A 23975-nucleotide genomic window follows, 5' to 3' on the forward strand; every position below is an offset into this window, starting at 1 on the left:
GGCATCCTTCCCAACCTTTGTTAGTCTCTCCCAGGTGAGACCATTGAAGCACATCCAGCTCTAAACCTTAAAAAGACAATTCTACCAACAAATAATTTGTTTTTCTAACACATGGACATCACTCAGAGCTTGTTTGTTAGCTGCTATCTTACAGTCTTAAGCTGCACCACGGGAGGTTTATGTTGAACATTAGGAAGAATTTATTCACAGAAGTGGTGATTAGACAACAGACTGGGATGCCCAAGGAGGTGTGGAGTTACTGTCCCTGAAGATGCTTATGGAAAGCCTGGACGTGGTACTCAATGCCCACGGCCTGGTTGACATCGTGGTGTTCAGTCACGGCCTGGGCTTGATGATCTCAGAGATCTTTTCCAACCTAATCGATTCCGTGACTGTTCCGTGGACTAAATCTGCCTTCCTGTTGACTAGACTTGAAAGCAGACCAAGATCAAACATCAGAGAACACGCTCTCTTGAGAACGCGTTCCCGAGCTCCGCAGCTGAGGAGAGATCCGATCCCGGGTCCCGCCGCGGGGCCGCGCTCCCTGCGGGCCGGGCCGGGCCGGGCCGGGGGGCGGCGCTGCCGCCGGCGGCCGCTGAGGCCTCCCGCCCGCAGCCCGCCATTGCTGGCATGGAGGGCGAGAGCACCTCGGCCCTGCTCTCGGGCTTCGTGTTCGGCGCCCTCGCCTTCCAGCACCTCAGCACCGACTCGGACACGGTGGGTGCCTCGGGAGGGTCGGGCCGGGCCGGGGGGAGAGGAGGGAGGGGCGTGCCGCGGCCGCGCTGCTGCCGGGCCTCCCCTGCCCGGCCCTGCCGGGAGAGCGCCCGGGCTCGTGGCTGTCCCGCCCCGCCGCGCCCGGGAGCCGCTTTGTGTGCGAGCGGCGGAAAAAGGCGAGCGTTCCCCACGGTGCTCGAGCGAGGCGAGCGGCGGCTGCAGCGCCGTGTCCGCCCCGGGCCGAGCGCGGCGCTGGCCGGGCCGCCCGGCCCCAGCCTCGGCGGGCAGCACCGCACGGCCGTGGGCTGCCCGGGCTCCGCCAGCACCCACCAGGACACAGCACTGCCTCGCTGGGGCTTCCTTCCTAACTGTTGAAAAATGAGGCAGAGCCCACTCAAAAAAAATTTATACATATATATATATCAGTGCTAGAGAGAAAGTCATGATAGAATGTGCTGAGTTGGAAGGGACGCACAAGGATCCAACTCTTGGCTTCGCCAAGGACACCCCAAGAATCCCACCACGTGCCTGTGAGTGCTGTCCAAATGCTTCCTGAACTCTGCCAGGCTTTGGTGCTGTGACCAGTTCCCTGGGGAGCCTGTTCCACTGCCCAAACACCTTCTGGGGGAAAAGGCTTTTTCTGATATCCAGCCTCAACTCTTCCCCCAACTCAGCTTCATGGCGCTCCCTCGGGTCCTGTCACGGTCGGCGGAGGAAAAAGATCAGTGTCTGTCGCTCCACTTCTCCGCTTGAGGCACCTGTATTTTGCAATAAAGTCGCCCCTCCAGCCTGAACAGACTAAGCGACCTCCACCACTTCCTGCTGCGGCTGTTCCTCTAGACCTTCCATCCTCGCAGCCATCCTTTGGATACTGTCCAATAGCTTTGTATTTTTCTTACGTTGTGGCACTCAAAACTGCGCACAGGACAGAGGGCGAGGCCGCACCAGCGTCGAGGAGAGCAGGAGTGTCTGTTCCATGCTACTGTTAATGTGATTTTTCTTTTTCCTCTTCCCCTCTAAAGGAAGGTTTTCTCCTTGGAGATGTGAAAGGTGAAGCGAAGAACAGCATTACAGACTCACAAATGGATGATGTTGAAGTTGTTTATACAATCGGTTAGTGTGTCTGAATTTTTCATAGCCTGCTTGGTTTCGGCAGTAAATGACAGCTTTCAGTTTTAAGGGACAGTAGTCAAAACCCCACAGCCAGATCAAAGCTCCAAGATCCCACATGCTTCACTGATGGAAAAAAAAAAAAAAAAAACCAAAACCCCAAACAACCAAAAACACATGGAAGGATTATTTTGTAACATTTTAACTGCTAAAAAACTTACAATTTTACTGCATAAAGTAATTTAACTGTAAAAAGTAATTTAATTTTACTGCACAGTAATTTAAAAGAAATAATAGTTCTTAGTTCCTTGCATGGCTTGCCAAATATCTTGCTACATTAAACATAATTTAGGGATTAGACCTTTGTCTTGGCTATATCACAAACTCTCCTAGACTACAGTTGCCCTGGAAAAGCTTTGTCTATCAGTGATCTGAACTGTAATGTATTAGTATCTATTACCTCATTTGGAGCTTATAAAATTCTGTGCGTGAAGGCTACAAGCTCTTTAATAATTTCACTAAGCAGATGCCAGATGTATTTTTCATTACCCTCTTGATGTGATTGGAGTGGATGTGCACTGAGTAATTCAAGTGAAATCCTTCATACCACATGCTACTCCTGCACCCAGAAGAAAGGAGAAAAATATGAAGTACCCAGCTTGATTTTTCAGTTGACAAAGTAGAAAAATGTACAAAAAATACAGTTCATGTGAGTGGTTCCCTTTACATTTGACAAAATTGATGAGTATTTAAAAAATATTTCCTTTGTTCACCTTATTTATTTTTATGTTAATGCATTCAGTTTTAAGAAACTATACAGAAATATTTCTTGGTCCTTCTATCAGTTTCAGGCTGATCATAACACGTAGAAGAATACACATCTTGAGCTGATGAACCCAGAGTAATGTTACTTTCTTTTTCCAGACATACAGAAGCATATTCCTTGCTACCAGTTGTTCAGGTAAGAATCTTAAGTAAACAGATACTGAAGAGTTAAAATTAATCCCAACTTGAACTCTTCAAGAGTTAAACTTATATTGCCTGAGAAAATCACCCAGTTAACTATAACAGTCATATCAAACTCTCGGAATTACAGATGCAAAATGCCTTATGTTATTCCTTCTTTCTTTTTTTTTTTTTGTGTGTGTCTCTGCATATAGAAATACAGATAAGGCATACTGCACCTTCTGGTGAGCTATGATGCCATATAAACTACAGAACAATGTCAACACACTGAAAAAAAAAATTCTGTATTCTAACTCTTCACCCTTAATAGTATTAACTAAAAATTTAAAAAAAGGAGAGATTATTCCCAGCATGCTAGAGTTATTTTTCCAGTCCAATTTCTTCCCCTCTAACTGTCCTAATTTTCTTCTAGCTTTTATAATTCTGCAGGAGAACTGAATGAACTTGCCCTGAAGAAAATACTGTCAGGCTGTAAGAAGGTATTTATTTTATTTTCAAATCTCAACCATACTAAGGAGATCTCTCAAATTTCAGAGGCTGTTCTGGATACCTCTTGCATCAAGGTTTTTTCTTTTCTCATTTTAAACCCTTTATAGCCCCTCATGCTGCTGGTCAAGGCAGCTACATACTTTTCCTCCTTAAAAAAAACCAAACAGTTTAGATTGTTTTTGAATAGGGTTTGCCTACATATGTGTCACAACTTGAGTTTTAATTATTAATTCCTCAAGTGAACACTTCAAGGATCCCAAAGAAATTGTATCAATTTCCACCTTAAGATTAGCTGTGGTCAGTTCACAAGTGGTTGAGGACCACTTGATCAAAAAACCTTTAGTTTTTCCACAGAACAAAGTTTTACAAGGGGAAACTGAAAGCTGAAAATAAACAAACAACAAAGCAGAACAAAGCTTGCAGTTTCAGCCTGAACACAGGCTTAGAAACAGACCAATTTGATACATGGTTCTGAAGGAAAGAAGATAGGAATTAGGCTTCGAAGTTTTAAGGGTTTCAAGTTGAACTAACTGCTGAACTAACTAACTGCTTGACTGTACACCTACTAGCAAACAATTCAGACATAACTTTGCACTGCATGGAACTTGCTTCAGTGTGACACACAGGGAGGGACATCCTGATTCAACAGTAACTGTGAATTTTCTTCTGCCTGCAGAGTGTAATAGGATGGTACAAATTCAGACGTAACACAGACCAGACCATGACATTCCGGGAAAGAGTTCTTCATAAAAATCTGCAGTCACACCTCTCAAATCAGGGGCTCGTATTCCTCCTTTTAACCTCTAGTGTGATGACAGAAAGTTGTTCTACTTACAGATTGGAACATGCTCTACATCGGCCTCAGGAAGGGTAAAGTCTACAGCATGTGCTAAAACTTGAAAGTTTCTCTACTTTGTTGCAACTGAATCAATAACACTGTTTATTTTACCTTTGAAATTTAAGCTTTTAATAAGATTATTCCTTATGTTGCCAGACCCCAGTTGAAGGCTTACTGTAGAATTTTATTCTGGGGTCACCCCTTTTATCTGTAGTGCCAGCATCACCCAACTGACGCTGTCAGTTTATTTACACACAAAAGCCACTCCTGATCAAACTGTTTTGTGTACAGGACTTCCAACCATACATGGCATTCATCAAAATATTTAAATTTGTGTTAACTTTATCTTCAGAGACATCCTGCTCACAGGCTAGGTTGAGCAAGCAAGTTTTGCATTAGTGTGTGTCATAGTCAGAAAGGGGGGAAATTATGGGCATTGCTCATCTTCTGGTTGCTCTTGGAGATTGCCTTTAGCCTCATCTGTATGTGATGTAATACATTTAGCAAGGATTAACTACACCGTAACCCTTCCCTCAGATCCTGAATTGTCAAGAACACTTAACTTTCAAAGAGAGACCTTTGGGTGTGAATAGATCATGTTTTCATACCTTCTGCATTTTAAGTCTTTTCCAGAAAGTCCCTTTGGTGGTTACCAACTTGGGCATGGCAGAACAGCAAGGTTACAGAACAGTGTCTGGATCCTGTGTATCCTCTGGTTTTGTGAGAGCCGTGAGACAACACAGGTACAATACATGTCATATCTACTGACAGCTGTAGCTTCCCACTACCATAAATGCTTTTATAGGAAGATAGGTGTAGTTAAGTGCTTTTGCAAATGCTATAGCCATACCTTGTTCACTTGTTGACCTGCTTTCTACAGTTCCTTACCATTACAGCATACCTGGAAATTAATTAGTCCCATATTTTGCTAGGAGTTGTCTGTCTCAACACAGGCACCTGGCATTGGAGCCCAAAATGCTTTTTTACTCACTAAAGCTCCTACTAACTAAGCACTGGGATCACTAACTTGCAGTTATGCAGTTCTACTCTTGGTCCACAGGTCAGAATTCTTCCATGAAGATGGGTCCCTACAAGAGGTTCATAAGATAAATGAGATGTATGCCACTCTGCAGGAGGAACTGAAGGTAAGCCAGGCACACCTGCCTCACCTTCAGCAGTTCTATAAAACCAAGGCACCCAAGGGCTACATCGCCTTGCACTGCATGAGAAAACAAAGCCATGTCCAAAACATGGACAAAGGGAAAGATCAGCAAGTTCCATTTACTGTTTAGCACACTGAATTCTCATAGCTGAGGATTTAAGTTCCCATTTGATGGAAGTAGATTGTTTAATCTTCGAGTCCACAAATAAATTCTCACATGAGGATTATTCTCAAGGAGTACTATCCGTAGTTTGTTAGATCTCCTTTGGCTAGATAGGATCAAATAGATCAAATCTTGCACCTTGTTCAGTACAAGGTTGAAGTTATCTGACAAATCCACACCTAAATCATGACTTAAGCTTTTTCTACTTTGTGTCCAACTTAACCATGAGTACCTTTAGGATTCTGCAACAATTTTAAAGTCAGCTGCTATGAATACTGTTATCTGATCAACACACCCTTCTTCTTGCAGAAAATTTGTATTACAGTAGAAATCAGTGAACGATCTGTAGAGAAACTCTTAGCAGAGGTGAGCCAATTAAAAGAAGAAATAAAGAGGAAAAAGGAACAAAATTGTTCAGGTAAGTTAACCAAATGCGATGCAAGCCTTGCCCTTCCAAAGTTGACTCAAGTGGCAGAAGGAGAAAACACTTCTGAACCTGAGGCAGCCTAAACAGAAATAGTACAAGGGGTTCTGTAACTCTGACTTTGTTTTTTTTCCTCAGGAGAAGACAAAAACCACCCAGTAGAGCCAAAGGAGAATGTTCTCCTTTGTCAGGCACTGCAAACATTTTTCCCCAATTCTGGACTTCAGACGTGCATTGTTTCCTTCAAAGGCCAACAGATATCCAAGAACTGCTGTAATATAGACCATCATATTAATGTCATGGACAAACTGACTCTCATGGTAGAGGAAAGAGACTTCACTGAAGCTGAAACAAGGCATCTAAACAAGCGTAAAGTCAGGGGGACCACAACAGTTTCAAAGTCATTCAAGAAATCCAGACCATTGCAGCTTCACCAAGAACCACCTCAAGACCAAGAGGACAGTGACCAGGAAAGGAAGCTTACACTGAGTAGCACTGAAACAGATGAGGAGGTCTTTGAAAAAAACAGAGATGCAAATGAATACCCACACTCTCCTACTTTCTGATATGTCAGATGACTTCACACCAACAGCTGCTGCTGGTGTATTCCAGTGATGTATCCATGTACAGCACTGCAGGGATCTATGTAACAGGGCATTTCTGCAGGCTTTTTTCCCCCCCGCCCCAGTGCATGAATCCTGTTTGGCATAAAGATAAGTCCAAGATGACATTCCCTCACTTTGCCTTCCAGAGTTCCATCTTGTCTTCTGTCTCTCAGGGTTCAAAGACTATGCTACAGGATGCTGTCAGTCAGATAAGCATGTCACATACTGCCTCTAAGTGATACAGCTTCAAGCTGCTGGTGAAGAAGCATCCCTCCTGATGCAGGGAGCATCAAATGAACACCTAACAGAATGAGCCGTCTACATGAACTGCCACAGTTTAAATACATGAATTTATCCTCAGGAAACCAGTGCTTGTTTACTTCTCCCCACCTTACAACCCAGCAAGGGAATAACAGTCACCTGAGCTTTAGCAAGACCAGTGAGCAGATGAAGGGGTGCATACAGCTGCCAGTTTCTATTGTTGCTTTAATCTTCCTTCAAACAATAACTTTTAGAGACTTCGTGAAAAAAAAAATAAAAGAATGACTGACATCCACTCTTCAGTCAACTACACATTATGCTAGCAAACCACATTTCCAGCAAACGAGTTTATAAACAAGAAATACAGTTTTATTTTTTTATTTCTGTACAATGTATCACTCTGGATGCTTGATATTACATAACTTGGGGTCTGTGAGAAACTGTGGGTTCTTAAACATAACTGGCATAAATCCTGTTAAAAAAAAATGGAGGTATTCTTAGTAGAAAAGTAGCCTCGAGTCAGAAAACTCAAGCAAAATCATACTTACCAAATACATGAGCTCTTTTAATGGCTTTTGTAATTTCCTTCTGCTTCTTGTTGCACAAGCCTAAAGAGAGAAATTATTTTCAACACTAAGCAAATCATTAGAGGGTGAAGGACACGTTACTGACAATTTCCTCAAGCTTTGATTAAATCTTTCTAGAAAAATGCATGTGTGCTTTCACTGTTAAATACAAAATGCATACAATTAAGGAATATTTTAATTCCTTGATGCAGTCTACTAAGTCAGGTGAATACTATTACAAGATGTATAGAGTTGGGAGTGGTTAATTTAAGAAAGACTGCTGATGCACAGTTACTTAGACTCACAAAAACATTATTATTATTATTATTATTATTAACCTGTATATTATTTCATTTAATACTTTACATACCTGTGATATGCCTGCCATAAATGGAACCAGTATATGGAGAAACAAACTGGGAAAGAAGCTACTTAAAATGAAGAAAAATCAAAGTCAGTTTAAGAACTCTTTTTTTGGAGCTTTATGTTACTACTTGCACTCTACTTTTCATTTTTTCATCTGTTTTTTCAAAACTCAGTTCTACCTGAAGGGAAAAATACAGCTTGGTGCTAGACAGTATTTTCTATGGAATAACTTCCATGCTTTGTGGCAGCTGAATTGTAACCAAAGACTCTTATTTGTTAAACAACAAAATTGTCACACATAATTCATAGATTAACCATTTTAGCATGACTACATTATTTCGCCCTTAACCTGCACACATTCTTACTCTTAAGCTCCCCACATATGAATTGATTTTTAATTATTATTTTTTTAATCACTTTGGACTCCCCACCCATTTCAAAACAGTAAAGCAGTTACCTTCATCCAAGCGCAGCAATTTTCAAACTCACCTGAACATTCTTATAGTCCACATTTATTCCACATAAGACACATCTCTTTGGAGGGTCTTTATAGGGGTTGTCCATTTGTATGGGCTGAAATGAGAATTATTGACATCTGTAAGCTTCACAAGAAAATAGAGAACATATTACTTTTAATCCTTTGATCAATATTTGTCTTAAAACCAGATGAGGTATTTAGGGCACCACTGAAGTTTTTCAATAACTATTAACTCACTTCTTGCTACCTTGCAACCTAACAGACTTCTCATAAATTAACAGCCTTTTATATGTCAATAACAATGACACTAGCAACTCTATTAAATCATTCAGTAAGATAGTGCTTACACCTTCTACTTGAAATCAAAATCTACAAAAGCTGGTAGGAAAGTAGTTCTGTCTGATAAGTCAGAACGATATTTTATTTTAAAAAATAATTTCAGAGCAAATGGCCTGAGGAAGCTCCTGTGTGTTCATACACTTTCTAAAGACAGAGATTCAGAAATACCTCCCAAGGACTGAGCACCTCCTCAAGCTTCAGAATACAGCCAGCACCAAATTCTTACAAGATATGAAAGGCAATTTTCACTTTTCACAGTCACAGACAGTCAGGGTTGGAAGGGACCTCTGGACATCATCCAATCCAATCCCCTGCCAAGGAGCAGGTGACACAGGAACACGTCTAGGTGAGGTTGGAATGTATCCAGAGAGGGAGACTCCACCATCTCCCTGGGAGGAGGCTTCAGTGTAAAGAACTTCCTCATGCTGAGGTGGATCTTGTGTTTTTAGTTTATGGCCTCAGGTCCTTGTGCTGACGCTGGCTCCACATCCGAGTTACTAAGACAGCAGGTTTAACAGCCTCTAGGTAATATATTGTAATACAGATCCCTGGGGCTTTAACTTCCAGCGCCTGGTGACCTCCCCCTGCGCTGCGCTCCCCACAATGGATTCGGAGTCTGAGGAGCCCTAGCTACACAGCGACCAGGGCAAAAAGCGTTTCCAGCCACCGCTGGTGCCTTACGGCGGGGGTGCAGCGGCACAGCGGGGCGGGGAAGCCTCACCTGGTCCGAGCGCTCAGGCTGCCCCTCAGGAGGCCCTTCATGCTGAAGGCGGCGCGGCCGCGCCCACAGCGCCGCTGCAGGGGAGAGAACGACAGAGTTAGCGGCGGCGCGGTAAGACAGCCCGGACACACGAACACCCTCGGGGCAGAGGGCGAGCGAGGACGAGGAAGGGACGCACCAGGAACCAGGCGCTGCCAAAGCCTCCGCGCCACCACTGCCCGCGCCGCCATGACACCCACACCGCGCACCGCCACTTCCGCTTGCGTCACTGCCGCCGGCCTCCCGCTGGCCAATGGCAGGGCGACCTTCCCGGCTCGGGGCACGCGATTGGCCGCAGCCTGGTCACGTGCACCCAACGGCGGGTTGTTGCAGGAAGTCCCCGCTCCCGCTATGGCAGCCGTGCCTCCCTGGAGCGGCCCGGCGGCCTCGCCCCGTGTCCCGCCCCGGCCGTGACAGCTCCGCGCAGCCCCGGATATGGCGGAGCCCAGGCTCGCCGTGCGGAGGAGGAACCGCTCCAGCTCGGAGCGCAAGCGGAGCCGGGCTCCGGTGCAGCCCATCGCCGCCAGCTCGCCGGTAGCTCGCAAGAGACCGAGTCCTGGTGGCGAGGGACCCCCGGCCGAGACCCCGGTAGGGGATGGCGGGATCCTGGGGCGGGGGAGCTCCGTCTGGAACGGTGGCGTGTGTCGGGAAGGGCCGTACTCGGTATGAGAGGGTATGATGCCGTTTAGCTTTAGGGTTGAAAAAATGTATCTCTATTGTCTGTACACACGTATCCTGCTGCTTGTAGGAAATCATTATAAGTGGGTCAAGGCGTTCCTTCAGAACCCAAGCTGGGTTATCCTCACGGACGACATCAGACAAGATGCTTTTGTGTTAAGCTGGAGCAGGTTTAGGTGACTTGGCTCTGATGTTTGTACTCAGAAGTTATGCTGCCTTCTGTGGTGTTGCCTCAGGGTGTTAATGACTCCTGTTTCGTTTTTGCAGGGCAGTAACGATAGCGATGAGGATATGTTTGGGGACTATGACAGCTTTTATGAAAATGATTCATTGATAGCTCAAGTGGATGATATTGAACACAAATACCTGCAGGACAAAAATATGGATGTGAAAGCAGCTGGAGAGGTCGTACTTGGGAACCTCCAGTCGGGAGTTCACCAGAAAGAGCAAGATAACTTTTCTGCTTCGACAAATGTGGTTGACCTTAAAAGTGACAAAGAGGGTGCTTGCCAGATGTGTGACAGTGACTCAGCTGCTGGCAATCAAGAATTAACTGAGTCTATTTTAGATGACTTACCATCATCACAACTTCTGTATTTTGAAAAAAGGGATGAACTTTCTTCTGCTACTAGAACATCTCCAGTCTTAAAAGGGAGGGATGAACCTGTGAATTCTTCCTTGGACAAAGTCAGGGACCCATTGTCTTTTTGTGCTGGTGCTGAGCACAGGAACAGACCGACTGACTCTTCATCACATTCCAAGTGTGTTTTATTTAAAACTGAGAGTCTCAAAGATCACCTGAAAAGTGCTATGACTGGAAATGCCAGAGCCCAGACTCTGCAGGTCTCCAAGACCAAGCAGCTCAAAGAAGCTGTTTTATCTGAAGAAATGTTTGTGGCTAGAAAAGCTATTGAATCCTCTTCTGTTGATATAGGCCCTTTTTATGGATTACCTAGCAAGGTTAAAGATTTATTCAGACAACTTCGAGGGATTGAAACACTCTATGGTAGTGTAACTAATGGTCTGTTGGAAAAAAAAGAACTGCTAGTGGAGTAGTGTCTGTCTCACCCATTATACTGTAAAAATATTTAAGGTAACAGTTAACATGAACCGTGCTGGAAAGTGGTCGTCCTGTTTAGGAAGTGACTATTTTGGTGTTTTAGATGGATGGAATGGGTGGATGGTACCCATCTGGATTATGGAATTCTTTGGCAATCACCATCACTGAAGGCTTTAAGTGCTTTTTTGGTGGAAAAGCTCTCAAACACTGAGCTCAAAGTGTTCTGAATGAAACACAGGCATTTTGGTGTCAACTAACATGCCCCTGGGGCTGCTGATAATTCCTTTTTCATTTTGCAGAGTGGCAGCATGATTGTTTAATGTTAGAATCCCTACAGCAGAGGAAGAACTTGATATACTCATTGCCAACTGGTGGTGGAAAAACTCTTGTAGCTGAAGTCATAATTCTCCAAGAATTACTGTGCAGGCAGAAGGATGTTCTGATGATCCTGCCATATGTTGCTATTGTCCAAGAAAAGGTCTGGATACAGTGGTACTGCTTTGTTTGATATAAATCTTTCCTGCTAGGTTTTTTTACTTGCTCACTCACCTGGTTTTCAGCAAGGTTTTTATGAATATACCATGGGAAGTGAGTGACCTCTCCTAAATGCTTTGAGGGTCAGTGATTTTTGCAATGGAACACACAAATCATGAGGTGAAGATATTGAGTTATGAAGTAAAGTGTGCTGAATTTTGAAATAGTGGCTCTTTTTTTGTTGATGTTTTGTTTAGTTGTGCAGTCTAAGAGCTGTTCTGCCCAGCTTGCTGAGGAAGTGATCTTGAAATAAAAACTAACATTTTTTGGCACAAAGGGAAAGTTAGTTTTTGAGACCAGATGAAGCCCAGCTTGATAATATGTGTACACTCTCCAATTTTGTAGCTAGAATAAATATTCTTAGCTAGTATGTTTCACCATTTCAAGCACTTGATTGTGATGTGGGTTGGTTCTCTGAGTTGTTGAGGCAACTCTGAAATCCAAAATGAGCATAAATTTGTTCTCTAATTGATTTTCTTTTATAGGTTAGGGGTTTATCGAGTTTTGGGATAGAGTTGGGTTTCCTGGTTGAAGAATACGCAGGAAGTAAAGGAAGATTTCCACCAATCAAAAGGAGAGTAAAAAAATCTCTTTATATTGCAACTATAGAAAAAGGACACGCTCTGGTGAACTCCTTAATCGAAACAGACAGAATTGATGACCTCGGCCTGGTTGTGGTAGATGAGGTAGGCTACAAAATGTACTCAGATTTATCAGATTCAAGTTCTTTTAGGGTTCTAATGAGCAATTATTTAGGAGGGAGCAGTTCATTGCCTGCTTGGTTTTGCCTATGGTGTTCATGATGAAATTACTTTTATTTTTAATGTTCTGAATTGGCACATGATTATGTCATTCTGAAAGCTATTTTTTTCTTTAAATGAAGCATTTATTGCTATATTAGAATAATAGATTTATATTGAGAGGTCTACTGTGGTAGTGGTTGATGGTGAATTCCTGCATAACTACTTGTCATTTAGAAGTCTGTAATGGGTTGCAAAAGAGCATAAAGAAAATTAATGTTTTGGAATGTACTTTATGAAGCCTAGTACCTAACTCTTAATGTGAAACCATGCAACTTTGTGTCTGGTATGAATGACCCAGAGATACATTGACAAAAAAGAAAAATACCAAGTAACATTTGGCTGTGAGAATTGCCCCTTACAGTGGTGGGGCTGAGTTGGACTCCCAAGGGTGGATTGTGGGGTTGATTAATGTGTATAATGTCTAACAGGGATTTTAATTCATGGAATTCTTCAGGCTAACTGACCATACTTTAGCACTGTAGCTTCTAAACAGAGGGCAGCTGAACCACTAACTTCTGTTTTTTCTGGAAGCTGTCTGCTGGAAGAGTTTGTATTCTAAGTGTTGCTTAAACCACATTTTGTTTAAAGTTGCCTCAGACTGGTGAATGCAAAAATCTCCACGCTGACTGTTTACTGTCAGAAGTTAACTGTTTGTGTCAGTTGTAGTGTAGTTAAATGGAAAGTAAATCTTGTTGTCTGCATTTGCTCATGAGTCTGTTTTCCTGTGATTCTTAAATGCGTTTTAAGTGAGGTTATACATCTGAACTTAACAATCCAAATTTACTCAAGGGATATCATGAGGAAGTCTGACAAAGACAGTTCTGTAGTAATTCTTTAGGTCTATATATTTTGGAGCATTTTTTAAGAAATACTCTCAACTCAGTAGCACTCTTGCCTTTTCTTTTCCCCTTCTGTGCACAGCTGCATATGCTCGGGGAGGGAAGTCGTGGAGCAATACTGGAAATTACTCTGGCGAAAATTCTTTACACCAGTAGTAAGTCATGGCTACAGTTAATGTCATTAATGTTTTGTAGTTGTGGCCTCCCAGAGAAAAGTCATACTCTCACTTTCTTGCTCTATGCTGTTTTGGCTGCTTTTGTAAACCATGGCATGACTCCCTATTATCAACAGCATTTACTCATTTAAGTTTTAATTGACCCTAACTCTAACGACGTCAGGATGGTTTTGAAGCTCTTTTGATACTTCTTTGTGAAATCCTGAGTATTGTCAAATGTCTTCCATTTCTTTGCAGGAGCCCTTTAGGCATCCAATTAAATGCATCCTTTTTTACATTTACGTCTCAATATTTTGTAACTCTAGTTTTATTTTTTAGTTAGTTAGTATCTCTTTAGTAGCAGCCTTTCCCTTCAAACCTGCTACTTCGGCATTTTTGAAAGAGTGAGGATGAAGAAGGACTATCATGACTTAAATACTGAACAGAAGTGTTAAAAATTGGTAATGTGACAATAAATTCATCTCAACTTCTGTTTTACAGAAAAGACACAGATCATTGGCATGAGTGCAACATTAAATAATGTTGGAGACCTGCAGAAGTTCCTGCAAGCAGACTACTACACTAACAATTTTAGACCGGTCGGTATCCAAGATACTAGGAACTAGTAAAGAAGATATTTGTCTTTAAAATCATAGTAAATCTGTTTGGCATTGTATCACAACTTTTGTGCTTAATTGCACAGTAGAATATAAGGCCTGCTCTTGCTCTTTAATTGCTAATACAATAAATAGCACTATGCACTTTTTATTACACAAATGCAATAACCTTTATAGTGCTGTGCTAAGGCATTTGTTTCATTTTAACTTTAGCAATTCCTAAGTTACAGCTGTGATGAATCACTGCAGTCCACTTGGTGCAACTAGAATCTGTGCTGCTGGCTCTTGTATGCTGTCAGGACAGCATGGTTTATAAATAGTTCATGGGATACAATTTTGTCATTCTTCATTATGATTCCGTGCTTTATCAAGGCAAATAATTAAAACAGTTAAATTCTCTTAAAAATTCTAAAGCGTGTGCATATATGCGAGTGTGTATATGACACATGATGCTCAGAGAAAAGGTGCAGGTGTACATCAGCAATAGCTTTAGAGAAAACTGAGTAATTTAACTGAAGCTTCTCTTTGTGGCTCCTGTCTTGCTAGGTAGAATTAAAGGAATACATAAAGATACGAGACACCATTTATGCAGTTGACAGCAATACAGAGAATGGCTTTGTTTTTTCACGTCTCCTTAATTTCAAGGTAAAAACAAAATGCTTGTAGTTTCTTTGAACTATTGTGGAATGCATTATTTTACACTGATCTGCTCACAGACCTTTTGCTAGAGAAATAACTTAAACACGGTCATTTATTTGTAGTACCATGAGAAAGAAGTAGGCTTTGACAGGGAAAAAAAACCCTTGAAATACTGAATGCGTAACTTGATTTTCACTTCTTTTTTACTCCCCAAGGTAGAGGTTTCTTCAGTATTTTGACATGTGAAGAGTAATGTGTTTGAGTATTCTAGATACTCAACATTTTATGTTTGGGGGTAGATTTTCTCAACTGAGATCACTCTCAGACAAAACTGAAAGAAGATACCTTTTGGGGGTTTTGCCAGCTTACTGCCTTGTAGGGATTAATTTCAACCTTTACAAATTAAAATGTGGATAATGGTAGACTGTCAGTATCACAAGTGTTGCTAAAAGAAAATGAAGTATTAAGGGAAAAAGCAAAGAATCTGACGTGTATACCCATGTATCCCTCAAGTTAGGTGTCTTTCAAGTGAGGATTGGGAGAAAAGCTTATCTTACAATTTATTGGAATTGCCTCATGTTAAATCCATTGGGAGTATTCAAGCAATGGTTGAGAACAAGTACTGAATATTTAGGTTATGACTTAATTTCTAGGTTTAAATATTTGTCAATCTGTGTTTGTTTCAGTATTCTAGTAATCTGGAGAAAGCAGATCCTGACCACATCATTGCACTGGTTACTGAAGTTATTCCTAAATATTCCTGCCTAATCTTTTGTCCCACTAAAAAGAGTTGTGAAAATGTGGCTTCATTGGTGTGCAAGTACCTTAAGAAGTAAAATTCTGTCTTTTTATTATTTTTAATTATATGTTAAATAATTGCTTACAATTTAGGATTTATTGTCATTTAATTTGCAAGTGTCTTTCCCTGGTGATTAGAAGTAAATGCTTTTAGCATGGAATCATATAAGGTTGCTATCTGTGTAAGTGATAGCAAGCTGCAAAAGGTTTATTAAATAAAAGGGTTTTTTAAAATTTCTTACTTTTACACCAAAACAATTTAAAAAGATGGTTGTCAGAGGACAAATACTGAAGAAAAGAAGGAAAAGTATAATAAATTAATCTAATTTTGTGTCCCTTTGGCATTGGTTTCTGGAAGCTTAGAAAGCAAACATATTTCTCTATATCCTGGTATTTGGTCATGTACTTTGGTAGCCAGTTGAATATCTCTGTTCCATACCCACTTTGGAAATCTGAGTTGTAAAATCTAAAGCAGCCAGTATTTGATCCTTTCTGCTCCTGTGTTTCCAAACAAGAAAGATTCTATTGCAAGTAAATCAGCCTCTTGTGTGTTGCTATTTCAAAGTTACTGGAAATAACTATTTCTCCAACTTAGATGTTAGAGGAATGGATGATGAGCAGAAATAGACAGTTAGCATGTCTCTTGGTTTTTATTTTCTTATTAATAATTGGTCAAACTCTAAAGAAATGCTTTTCTTCCTCCAAGAGAATTTAGAGCTCACAGGGAGAAAGAAAAGCAAGATCTCATCAAGAACCTAAAGAGTATTGGAAATGGGACTGTCTGTCCTGTTTTGAAGCAAACAATTCCTTTTGGTATTGCCTATCACCACAGTGGCCTTACAAATGATGAAAGAAAAAGCATAGAGGAAACTTATTCTTCAGGTGTCCTGTGTCTGCTTGCTTGCACAGCCACTCTAGCTGCTGGAGTCAACCTGCCAGCTAGAAGGTTAGTAGCCAAAACATTTAATTTTTGCATTGATTTTTTGCTTTGTAAAAAAATAATCTTTAAGAAGTTGGGAATCTCAGTGCTGTTTAGAGTATGTTTGTGCTTTTACCAGCAAATTGGAAGTATAAGGGATTTTGTGTTCAACTTGGGACACAAGACTATGCAGTATTTATGTAGAAAATGTGAATCAGTAGGAAGTACCTCAGAGTATATCACTGAAGAGCACTTACCTAAATGGACTAAGGAAGTTTTAATAAAATGAAAAGTGCTTTAGTGTTTTTAGTAGTGTTAGCCAAGAGAACAGTGGTTTCTTTAGATACTCTCCTAAGAACAGTGTTTAAATGGTAAAATAGACCTTTTCTAAGGAGTTGCAATTGGAATATGTTTTAACACAAAAATGTGTTATCTTTCAAGATACAAGTCCTGATGATAGGGCTGCTGTACTTTGTGTGACCAAAGAATGTTTGCTAAGCATCCACTTCTGTGTGCACATCTAATACACTTTAAATAGTTTAATGCTTTACAATTGATTTACACATCTGTCCAAAGAGGTGCATTGGATTTTTATTAGCTACAAGGTAAGGGGCACATACAAAGAATGAGTTTGAATTTGTAACTTTTAATTACTGCTTTAGTAATTTGAATATAAAGCCTAACTTACTCAAGGCTTCTTTGCAGGGTGATTCTCAGATCTCCTTATGTTGGCAATGACTTCCTGAAGAAGAACCAGTATAAACAAATGATTGGCAGAGCTGGTCGAGCTGGTATTGACAGTGCTGGAGAAAGTATTCTCATAGTGCAAGAAAAAGACAAACACTTGGTAATTTTTACAAAGCTGGTAATTTAAATTGCGGGGTTAGGATGGCAGAATGAACAGGAGGAGCCAAGCTGCCTAAATTAATTTTTTTCATCTCCTAAAGTTGTAAGTGTTTGATTTATGTAATACTACCTTTAAACTCCCTTTTTGTGGCTTGGTTTCATATGGGAACTGTAAACTTCAAATCTTTACCCTTACTTTCTTTGTAAGCTGAATCATGCAAATCAGGCTGGTTTTTTTAAGTGTAAAATTAATGCATGAATATTCTTCTGTATTAATATATTCCTTACCCGTTTTAGGTTCAGGATTTAGTTCACAGTCCTTTGGAGAATTGCTACAGCAATCTTCTGCTGGAGTTGACCAAGGGAATGCAGAGCCTGTTGTTATCTTTAGTTGGACTGAAGGTATCAGTTAAGTCTTCTCTGTGAGCAACTTAAGTGCTTGGAAATGCCAAGAAAATGTCACCTGTTGATTCTGTAGAAAAAGACAGACTGCTTAAACACTCGGGCTTGCAAGTTCTGAAGAGCTTTAATCAAATTCTTTTCCTTATCTGATTAGATCTTTTCATTTAACTCACTTAATAAGTAATCATGTAACACAACAATTACCTTATGTGTAAAAGCAAAAAATATATCTACCTTATTATGCAACAGAATATTAATATTTCTGTTTCTGCTACTTGATTCAAAATACAAATAGAAACGGTGGAAACAAGTTAACATGATGCAGTAGCTGGGATAATACAACAGAGGGAGAGCAATCCATCAGATCCACCACTGAGTATCTATCATTCTGTTTGTTGGGATGTATGTCTATAGAAACACAAACTCTTTCTTTATTCAGTGATTTTTTTCCTATGTTTTATTAAATGTGTGAAATTATAACTTTAAATATGCTAATCACTTCCCAAACTGGTGCAGATAGCAGTTACCCATGAGGAAGTGGACAATTTTATGTGCTGTACCTTGCTGGGTGTTCAACAGCAGCTGCTGTCTAAAGAGAAGAGCCTCTCAGAGATAATTAAAGATGGGCTGGAAAATCTAATAGAAAAAGGACTCCTAAAAGGAAGAATATCTGAGAAGGAGCACAATTCCAAATCTGCACTGACAATCACACCCTTGGGTAAAGCTACATATAAAGGTAAGACTTTTTTTATTATTATTAATAAACTGCAATGAAAAATAAGTTGTCGAGAAAGTGTTTTACTGCATGATGTAGTGAGCTGAAAATGGGAGTGAAGTGTGATGGTATTGATCCCATTGGGAACAAAACCAGAACTGTACCCTTAAAAAAAATCACTTCAAGATTTAATTTAGTGGTTGTAATCAAAGTGGCTCGGGACCTTGTTTTACAATTCATTGTTATGAACATGTTGCTGTAAACGTAAGGATTTCTTGGAAAGCTTAAGAGGGAAAGGGAGCATATGACATGTAGACCAATTGTAATTTAAAAAAATGTATCAAGAGGTTCTGTTTTCCTGTTGTATCATAAAGATTTTGGGGTATGGAATGTAATTGAAACAGGATGAGTCTGAAGGGTTCCTTCAATCTACAACATTATTGCAGGATTTCAGTAAAGCCAAGGCATTTCACAAGCACTCCAAACCCACATGGAATGAACATGCACACAGAAATAGGCGACTGCCTCTCCTCAGCTTTGCTTCACTGTCCATGTTAGGTTAGAACAGTTATTAAGGTTACAAATACTTCTTTCTAGTTCAGATGGCATAACAAGCTTTTGTAGAAGGTAGAGACAATACTGATTCTATTTTAAAATGTACTTCATTTAACTCTGTGTGCCACAGTTTATAACTGTGCTTATTCTGACCCTCTGTGCTTATTCTAGGCTCAATAGACTTGGCATACTGCAATCTTCTGTACAGAGAACTGAAGAAGGGTTTGGAGGGGCTGGTTCTTGAGAGCAGTTTTCATCTCCTGTATCTGTCAACTCCCTATGATATGACTTTTACCTGTAGCCCAGATTGGATGATATACTTTAGACAGGTGAGAAATTGCTTGCAAACATGCATTGGGGCATTCAGTAATCCTGTGTATTAAATTTGCAGGGGGTTTGAACACACAGGACATGCAGTGGCGTAACAATCTGATGGCAAATATGCAATTTTTTTTTTACTGTGGGAGCACTAAAATCTATTTTATTCTGTTAAAATGAGGCATTCAGAGATGGACAGTTACAGATAATCCAAACAAATAGACAAAGAAGCTTCAGAACTGCCTTTGCTGACTGTAGTACTACTCTGCTGATTCTATAGAGATACTGAAAAACGTTGTTACACTGTAAATAATACACTTGTGTTTTCTATAATAGTAAGAGAGCTAAGTATCTGAAAATTCTTTATAAAATTTGATTTTAGTTCAACCAGCTAAGCACAGCAGAGCGAAAAGTAGCAGATATTGTGGGAGTACCTGAAAGCTTTATTACAAAAAAGGCTTCTGGTCAAGCCATCAGAAAGGTAGGTTGGAGATTTCTCATACCTAAGATGACAGTTTAGTAATTTCATTTGATTATTTACAAATTCCAGTTTATTTTTCTGCTTGTGTTGTTTATTGCTCTTCTGATTATTAAAGTTCCTTTAATCTCATTGGTTGGTTTTCTTAATGTTTTAATGTATTTGTGTGTAATACAGAAATGTTTTAAAGCTGTGAAGGGAGCATAGATTAAAATATTTGCCTTGTGGTACTAACAGAACATCTGCAGTGTGATAGTGACTCTGAATTCTAGTTTGTCTTATTTCTAGAATGTGGACAATGCCGTGGTTAACAGGCTCTACCTGACATTTGTCCTTTATTCCCTACTGAAAGAGACCAATATATGGAGTGTTTCAGAGAAATTTAACATGTCCCGGGGATATGTGCAAAATCTCCTCAGTTCTGCTGCCTCCTTTGCATCCTGCCTTCTGCATTTCTGTGAGGTACTGTGTTAAAAGAATGTAAATAAATTCTTTGTGGTTTGGTTTTGCAAAATCTGGAGTTTTGTTCTTTTACTTTATAACTGAATACAGGTGTGGTATCTCACTTTTCCTGTACAAAAATGTCTCTTCACCTTTCCTGTTCTGTTACTTTTTCTATTGAGCAAAGAATGCTCATACAGTGACATTTCTGATGGTAAAAGCAAGCTTTATGCACTGAGAATGTGAAAATATGCAAATTGTACAGGGCATTGATCACTGCCAGTGCTGTTGGTAAAATAATTGAAATAATGTATTGCTTATCCTTCAGAATCACCCCAGCTTTGGGATATTCAGCTGAAGAATCCTGAATACACCACTGCAATTCTCTGAAAGGAAGACTAGAAATAATAGTGCTTCCCCCATGTAAAAGCTAAATATATGCTTCTTGTCATAGCAGAGTTTGGTCAGCCATATTCCCCAAATACACAACTTTGGAGCTGATTTTTAGCAGTCTTTGCCTCTGCAGGAATTGGAAGAATTCTGGGTTTATAAAGCCTTGCTTACAGAACTTACCAAGCAGCTGACATACTGCGTTAAGACAGAGCTCATCCCTCTGATGGAGGTAGCAGGAGTTCTAGAGGTCAGTAAGTCTGGCTCCATGAAACTTTTCAATGTTAACTTGTGTGTTAAATGTTACTGTGCCTTTCAAGTGTATCTGGAAGACCAAGCTAATTTGTTACTGGGAATTCAGCATAATGCAGATATTCCATGTCAGTCTGGAGGCTGGGGGAAAAGTGATCTGTTGAGGAAATGGGAGCTGGAGCCAATATTTTTCTTCTGGCTGCTGCCACAGCAACTATGAAAATACTGTATTTGGACAATAATTTAGCTGTATATAGAGTCCAGGTTTCTTTTGTGGTAATGATTCTTCAGTTCATGGGAGTAAAGAAAGATAAGAATTTACATATTTAAGTTAGAAGATCCTTACAGAAATATGCAAAGTCCTGTTGGGAACTTTGGCTTTGGCAATCACTTGCAGTACTGCATGTATTTTAAATAAGAGATTTAACCAGTCTCTGAATCAAAGACCCTTATTAAAATAAAAGCTCTTTTGGGACTTCAATCCAAGGTTCTGCTCTTTGCAAAAGGATTTAACTTTCCTGTCTAGCATATTGTAGAATCAGTTTGTCAGAAAACCATAGAATTTAGTGGCAGTGAGGTTTTAATTGGAGAAGCTAAATGAGACAGACCCCTTCAGAGAATGTGGGACTGTCATTCCTGTCAGTGACAGTGAATGCAGAAAACATGGCAACAAGAGAAGACAGCACTGTTGGTATCATCTAGGCTCAGAGAAAATAAAGGCAAATGGCTTCCTAAGAGCTGGGTAAGGTTGCTAGGGTGGTATATCTTAGTGGTAAAGCTGTGCTTTTGGGCTATAAAGATTCTCAGTGTGTATTCATGTTAGAAAAAGAGAATTGGATTGATGTGCAGAATGAAATGTTTGAGGTTAGTGCAGAGATTGGCACTTATCAGTAATTCTTATTTCCTGTTCTGAGAATCTAACACAATCTGGTACTTTCAGGCACGAGCCAAACAGCTTTACAATGCAGGGTACAAAACTTTAGCACACTTGGCTAATGCAAATCCAGAAACTTTGGTGAGGATGATTGAGCACCTGTCACGACGTCAAGCCAAACAAATCGTTTCATCTGCAAAGGTGAGATAGTAACAAAGCTATAAAAACCTGCTTCAGAACTCCAGTATGTCAAAAGTGGATGTTTGAATGACATTAAAAGGAAAGGATTCTGTTTGCTAGTAAAGGCATTAGTGGATGTTTGTGACCCAAATGCTGATCTGTACTAAGAGCAATGTGCTGTGTACAGGATAGTTCCAAGTGCTGTTTTTCAGAGGGGAAGCAAAGGGCAAAAATGTTTGACAGCTTGTCTGATACTTGAAACGCTCAGTTCTGCCAGTATCTTAGGACTTATCCTAGAAGTTCTGGTGTTAGTTGTGACAAAAGAATAGGATTTGTAGGGTTGTAGAAATGGAAACCAACAAGGTGCAGGGTTAACCTCACTTATTTAGGTTGCTTTTGTCATGCCCTGTTATTTTTTCCTGTCTTTTCCATTTCGAATATGCAGGTTCTGTAATAAACACTGAGTTGTGTCTAAACAAAAAATACAGGAAGTCCTTTATCCAGGAATGGTATTCTCTATCTCCATTAATCATTTGCTGTTGCAATGGTATTGGCTTCATGTTTGATTCTGATAAAAGGGCAAGCTCTTGATGAAGTAAGGGAATGTCCAGAATAAAAGGATGGGTGTTTGGCGTAAAAATAAGGCAGTCAATTAGAAAGTTTTGGTTTGCACATTCTCATGAGGTAAACGTACCAACTTTGGGGGTTGTGCACTTAAAAGGTCATATTCAGATAATGTTGTTGTAGGCTTCTTGCTGCTTTTTTAGTTCACTGCTGTGGGAGCCAGAAGAAAGGGATATATGCAGATTCCTTATCTACATCAATGACATATCTAGCAATCTACCCTACTCTCATGCTCAGATACTAAATTAATGGAGTTTTCTCTAACTGGGAAGTTAGAAGAGTGCTTGCATGGGGTTCTGTTCTTCTCCATGCCAGCAACAAACAGTTCAGGGCAGTGGATTAAACAACTGCTGATACCAGGAGTCCTGTATGTTTGATGTAAAATGCTGTAGTAAGAAATTTCAAATAAAGGAAGAAGTTGTCAACTCAGCAGGCACAACTTAAAAATGTTCATTCCAACATGGAAAATAAATGTCTATGGTTAAAAATGTTCCTTAACAGTTCCAGACAGAACTGTTCATGTTCTGTAAATTTAGCATATTATGTGATGGCAGAATCCAGAAAACCATCTGTGTGCTGTATGAATTTTTGTGTGACTTCTTTCTATATGGGTGTACACTAATCAGCAGAAAAATGCTGGTCCTTTAAGGCAGAAAATGCTTGTATTTGTTTTCTAATTTTTTCTTTGTTTCTTCTTTTTGTAGATGCTGCTGAATGAAAAAGCTGAGGCTTTACAGGAAGAAGTTGAAGAACTCTTAAAAGTGCCAACAGATATCCCAGGGACCCACTGATTGTCATGAAGAAAAACCATTAATCCAAAATTTGCGTGTTTTAAAATTTTTAACTCTCCTGTTTAAAGCTGCTGTAATTTAATAAATATTTAATGTCTTTTGTATGCCACAGTTTTGAGTGAGTTCTGAATTCAGAATGTTTCCTGGAAAGCTGACTTCATTTGAAGGTTTGGATTATGAGCTTCTTGGGCAATAGGACAGAATCATCTTAATTATTTCCTGGTTTTAGGCATAGCCCTAGGAATGCTTTGGGAATTGGACTGACTGCCTTGTGTGTACTTCTACTGGGAGCTTATGCTTACAGCTGACTTATATAATATCTTTGGATATTCACTTTAGGACACGTGCCTCTGAGTGAGCTACCCTGAAATCCCTGCTTGCAGGATTCTCTGTACCCTAAATGTAGCTAATAGAAGGAGTTGTAATTCATAACAAAGAAGTTGTCCCAGAGTTCTGCAAGACATGGTAAATGATGCCTAGTTTAAGCCTTTTTTAAAAAATGCAGATATTAAATTCATATTCAGCCTCTGGCAATTCCCTGACATAATTCTTTCAGAATGCCTCTGAAGCAGTCTGCCAAACAGAAGGTTTACTTTTTTTAAAGGTTTTTAAATTTCTTGGTTAAATGTGAAGACTAAACTAAGATGAAATCCTAAAGAACTGACATCTGAGAAGCCCTGTCAAGTTCTGAGCGTCCATGGGCATGTGTCAGTCACCCTAGTCAGGATTTTTAAAGGCATCTGAACCCAACTTGATCCAGCAAAAAGTTAGGCTTCCTGAAAGTAGTCTTGAGGTTACCTTACCCTTCCTCAGTTGTGACACAGAA

The 23975-nt window shown here is 40.2% G+C and overlaps 3 protein-coding genes across 11 annotated transcripts; 2 read left to right on the forward strand and 1 right to left on the reverse strand.

Annotated features, from left to right (window-relative positions):
• The first annotated feature begins 630 nt into the window (after positions 1 to 630).
• On the forward strand, positions 631 to 6992 carry ABRAXAS1 (abraxas 1, BRCA1 A complex subunit). Of its 2 annotated transcripts, none has more exons than XM_062493084.1 (9): positions 631 to 717; positions 1737 to 1827; positions 2749 to 2785; positions 3203 to 3269; positions 3956 to 4149; positions 4741 to 4860; positions 5178 to 5262; positions 5752 to 5860; positions 6005 to 6992. In XM_062493084.1, the coding sequence occupies exons 1-9, from the start codon at positions 631 to 633 to the stop codon at positions 6430 to 6432; spliced, it is 1218 nt and encodes a 405-aa protein (XP_062349068.1). In that variant the 3' UTR covers positions 6433 to 6992. The 2 variants fall into 2 exon arrangements, with proteins under 2 accessions (XP_062349068.1, XP_062349069.1); XM_062493085.1 differs by having other exon boundaries at positions 5752 to 5849; positions 5991 to 6992.
• Positions 1827 to 9448, reverse strand: MRPS18C (mitochondrial ribosomal protein S18C). Of its 3 annotated transcripts, XR_009933229.1 has the most exons (7): positions 9381 to 9448; positions 9203 to 9276; positions 8154 to 8237; positions 7669 to 7726; positions 7281 to 7340; positions 2285 to 2443; positions 1827 to 1950 (listed from the first exon to the last, which is right to left on the reverse strand). XR_009933229.1 is itself a non-coding variant. In XM_062493087.1 (6 exons), exons 1-6 carry the CDS (start codon positions 9430 to 9432, stop codon positions 1904 to 1906), a joined length of 375 nt encoding a protein of 124 aa, XP_062349071.1. In that variant the 5' UTR covers positions 9433 to 9448; the 3' UTR covers positions 1827 to 1903. The 3 variants fall into 3 exon arrangements, 2 of the variants coding, with proteins under 2 accessions (XP_062349071.1, XP_062349070.1); XM_062493087.1 differs by lacking the exon at positions 2285 to 2443; XM_062493086.1 differs by lacking the exons at positions 1827 to 1950; positions 2285 to 2443 and adding an exon at positions 7095 to 7204.
• A 213-nt stretch (positions 9449 to 9661) lies between these two features.
• Positions 9662 to 23260, forward strand: HELQ (helicase, POLQ like). 6 transcript variants are annotated; one of them, XM_062493082.1, is made up of 18 exons: positions 9662 to 9829; positions 10187 to 10925; positions 11279 to 11457; positions 11999 to 12199; positions 13238 to 13310; positions 13812 to 13909; positions 14474 to 14572; positions 15253 to 15398; positions 16071 to 16310; positions 16989 to 17130; positions 17427 to 17531; positions 18048 to 18267; positions 18973 to 19130; positions 19502 to 19600; positions 19886 to 20059; positions 20565 to 20678; positions 21621 to 21755; positions 23063 to 23260. In XM_062493082.1, the coding sequence occupies exons 1-18, from the start codon at positions 9677 to 9679 to the stop codon at positions 23147 to 23149; spliced, it is 3162 nt and encodes a 1053-aa protein (XP_062349066.1). In that variant the 5' UTR covers positions 9662 to 9676; the 3' UTR covers positions 23150 to 23260. The 6 variants fall into 6 exon arrangements, 5 of the variants coding, with proteins under 5 accessions (XP_062349066.1, XP_062349063.1, XP_062349064.1 ...); XM_062493079.1 differs by having other exon boundaries at positions 9677 to 9829; positions 11279 to 11468; positions 12004 to 12199; XM_062493080.1 differs by having other exon boundaries at positions 9677 to 9817.
• The last annotated feature ends 715 nt before the right edge of the window (positions 23261 to 23975 follow it).

Source organism: Cinclus cinclus, chromosome 5 (genome assembly GCF_963662255.1).
Source record: "Cinclus cinclus chromosome 5, bCinCin1.1, whole genome shotgun sequence".
In the NCBI taxonomy this organism is placed as follows: domain Eukaryota; kingdom Metazoa; phylum Chordata; class Aves; order Passeriformes; family Cinclidae; genus Cinclus; species Cinclus cinclus.

What these genes read in the sequence shown, in the direction of transcription:
- MRPS18C (XM_062493086.1), bottom strand. Translation starts at nt 9,432, where the DNA reads ATGGCGGCGCGGGCAGTGGTGGCGCGGAGGCTTTGGCAGCGCCTGGTT. An exon ending in TTGGCAGCGCCTGGTTCCTG is followed by an intron (nt 9,277 to 9,380) that starts GTGCGTCCCTTC and finishes TCTCCCCTGCAG; the next exon opens with CGGCGCTGTGGGCGCGGCCG. An exon ending in AGCCTGAGCGCTCGGACCAG is followed by an intron (nt 8,238 to 9,202) that starts GTGAGGCTTCCC and finishes TTCTCATTTCAG; the next exon opens with CCCATACAAATGGACAACCC.
- HELQ (XM_062493079.1), top strand. Translation starts at nt 9,677, where the DNA reads ATGGCGGAGCCCAGGCTCGCCGTGCGGAGGAGGAACCGCTCCAGCTCG. An exon ending in TATCTTTAGTTGGACTGAAG is followed by an intron (nt 17,532 to 18,047) that starts GTATCAGTTAAG and finishes AAACTGGTGCAG; the next exon opens with ATAGCAGTTACCCATGAGGA. An exon ending in GGATGATATACTTTAGACAG is followed by an intron (nt 19,131 to 19,501) that starts GTGAGAAATTGC and finishes ATTTGATTTTAG; the next exon opens with TTCAACCAGCTAAGCACAGC.
- ABRAXAS1 (XM_062493085.1), top strand. Translation starts at nt 631, where the DNA reads ATGGAGGGCGAGAGCACCTCGGCCCTGCTCTCGGGCTTCGTGTTCGGC. An exon ending in CCTTGCTACCAGTTGTTCAG is followed by an intron (nt 2,786 to 3,202) that starts GTAAGAATCTTA and finishes ATTTTCTTCTAG; the next exon opens with CTTTTATAATTCTGCAGGAG. An exon ending in TACTGTCAGGCTGTAAGAAG is followed by an intron (nt 3,270 to 3,955) that starts GTATTTATTTTA and finishes TTCTGCCTGCAG; the next exon opens with AGTGTAATAGGATGGTACAA.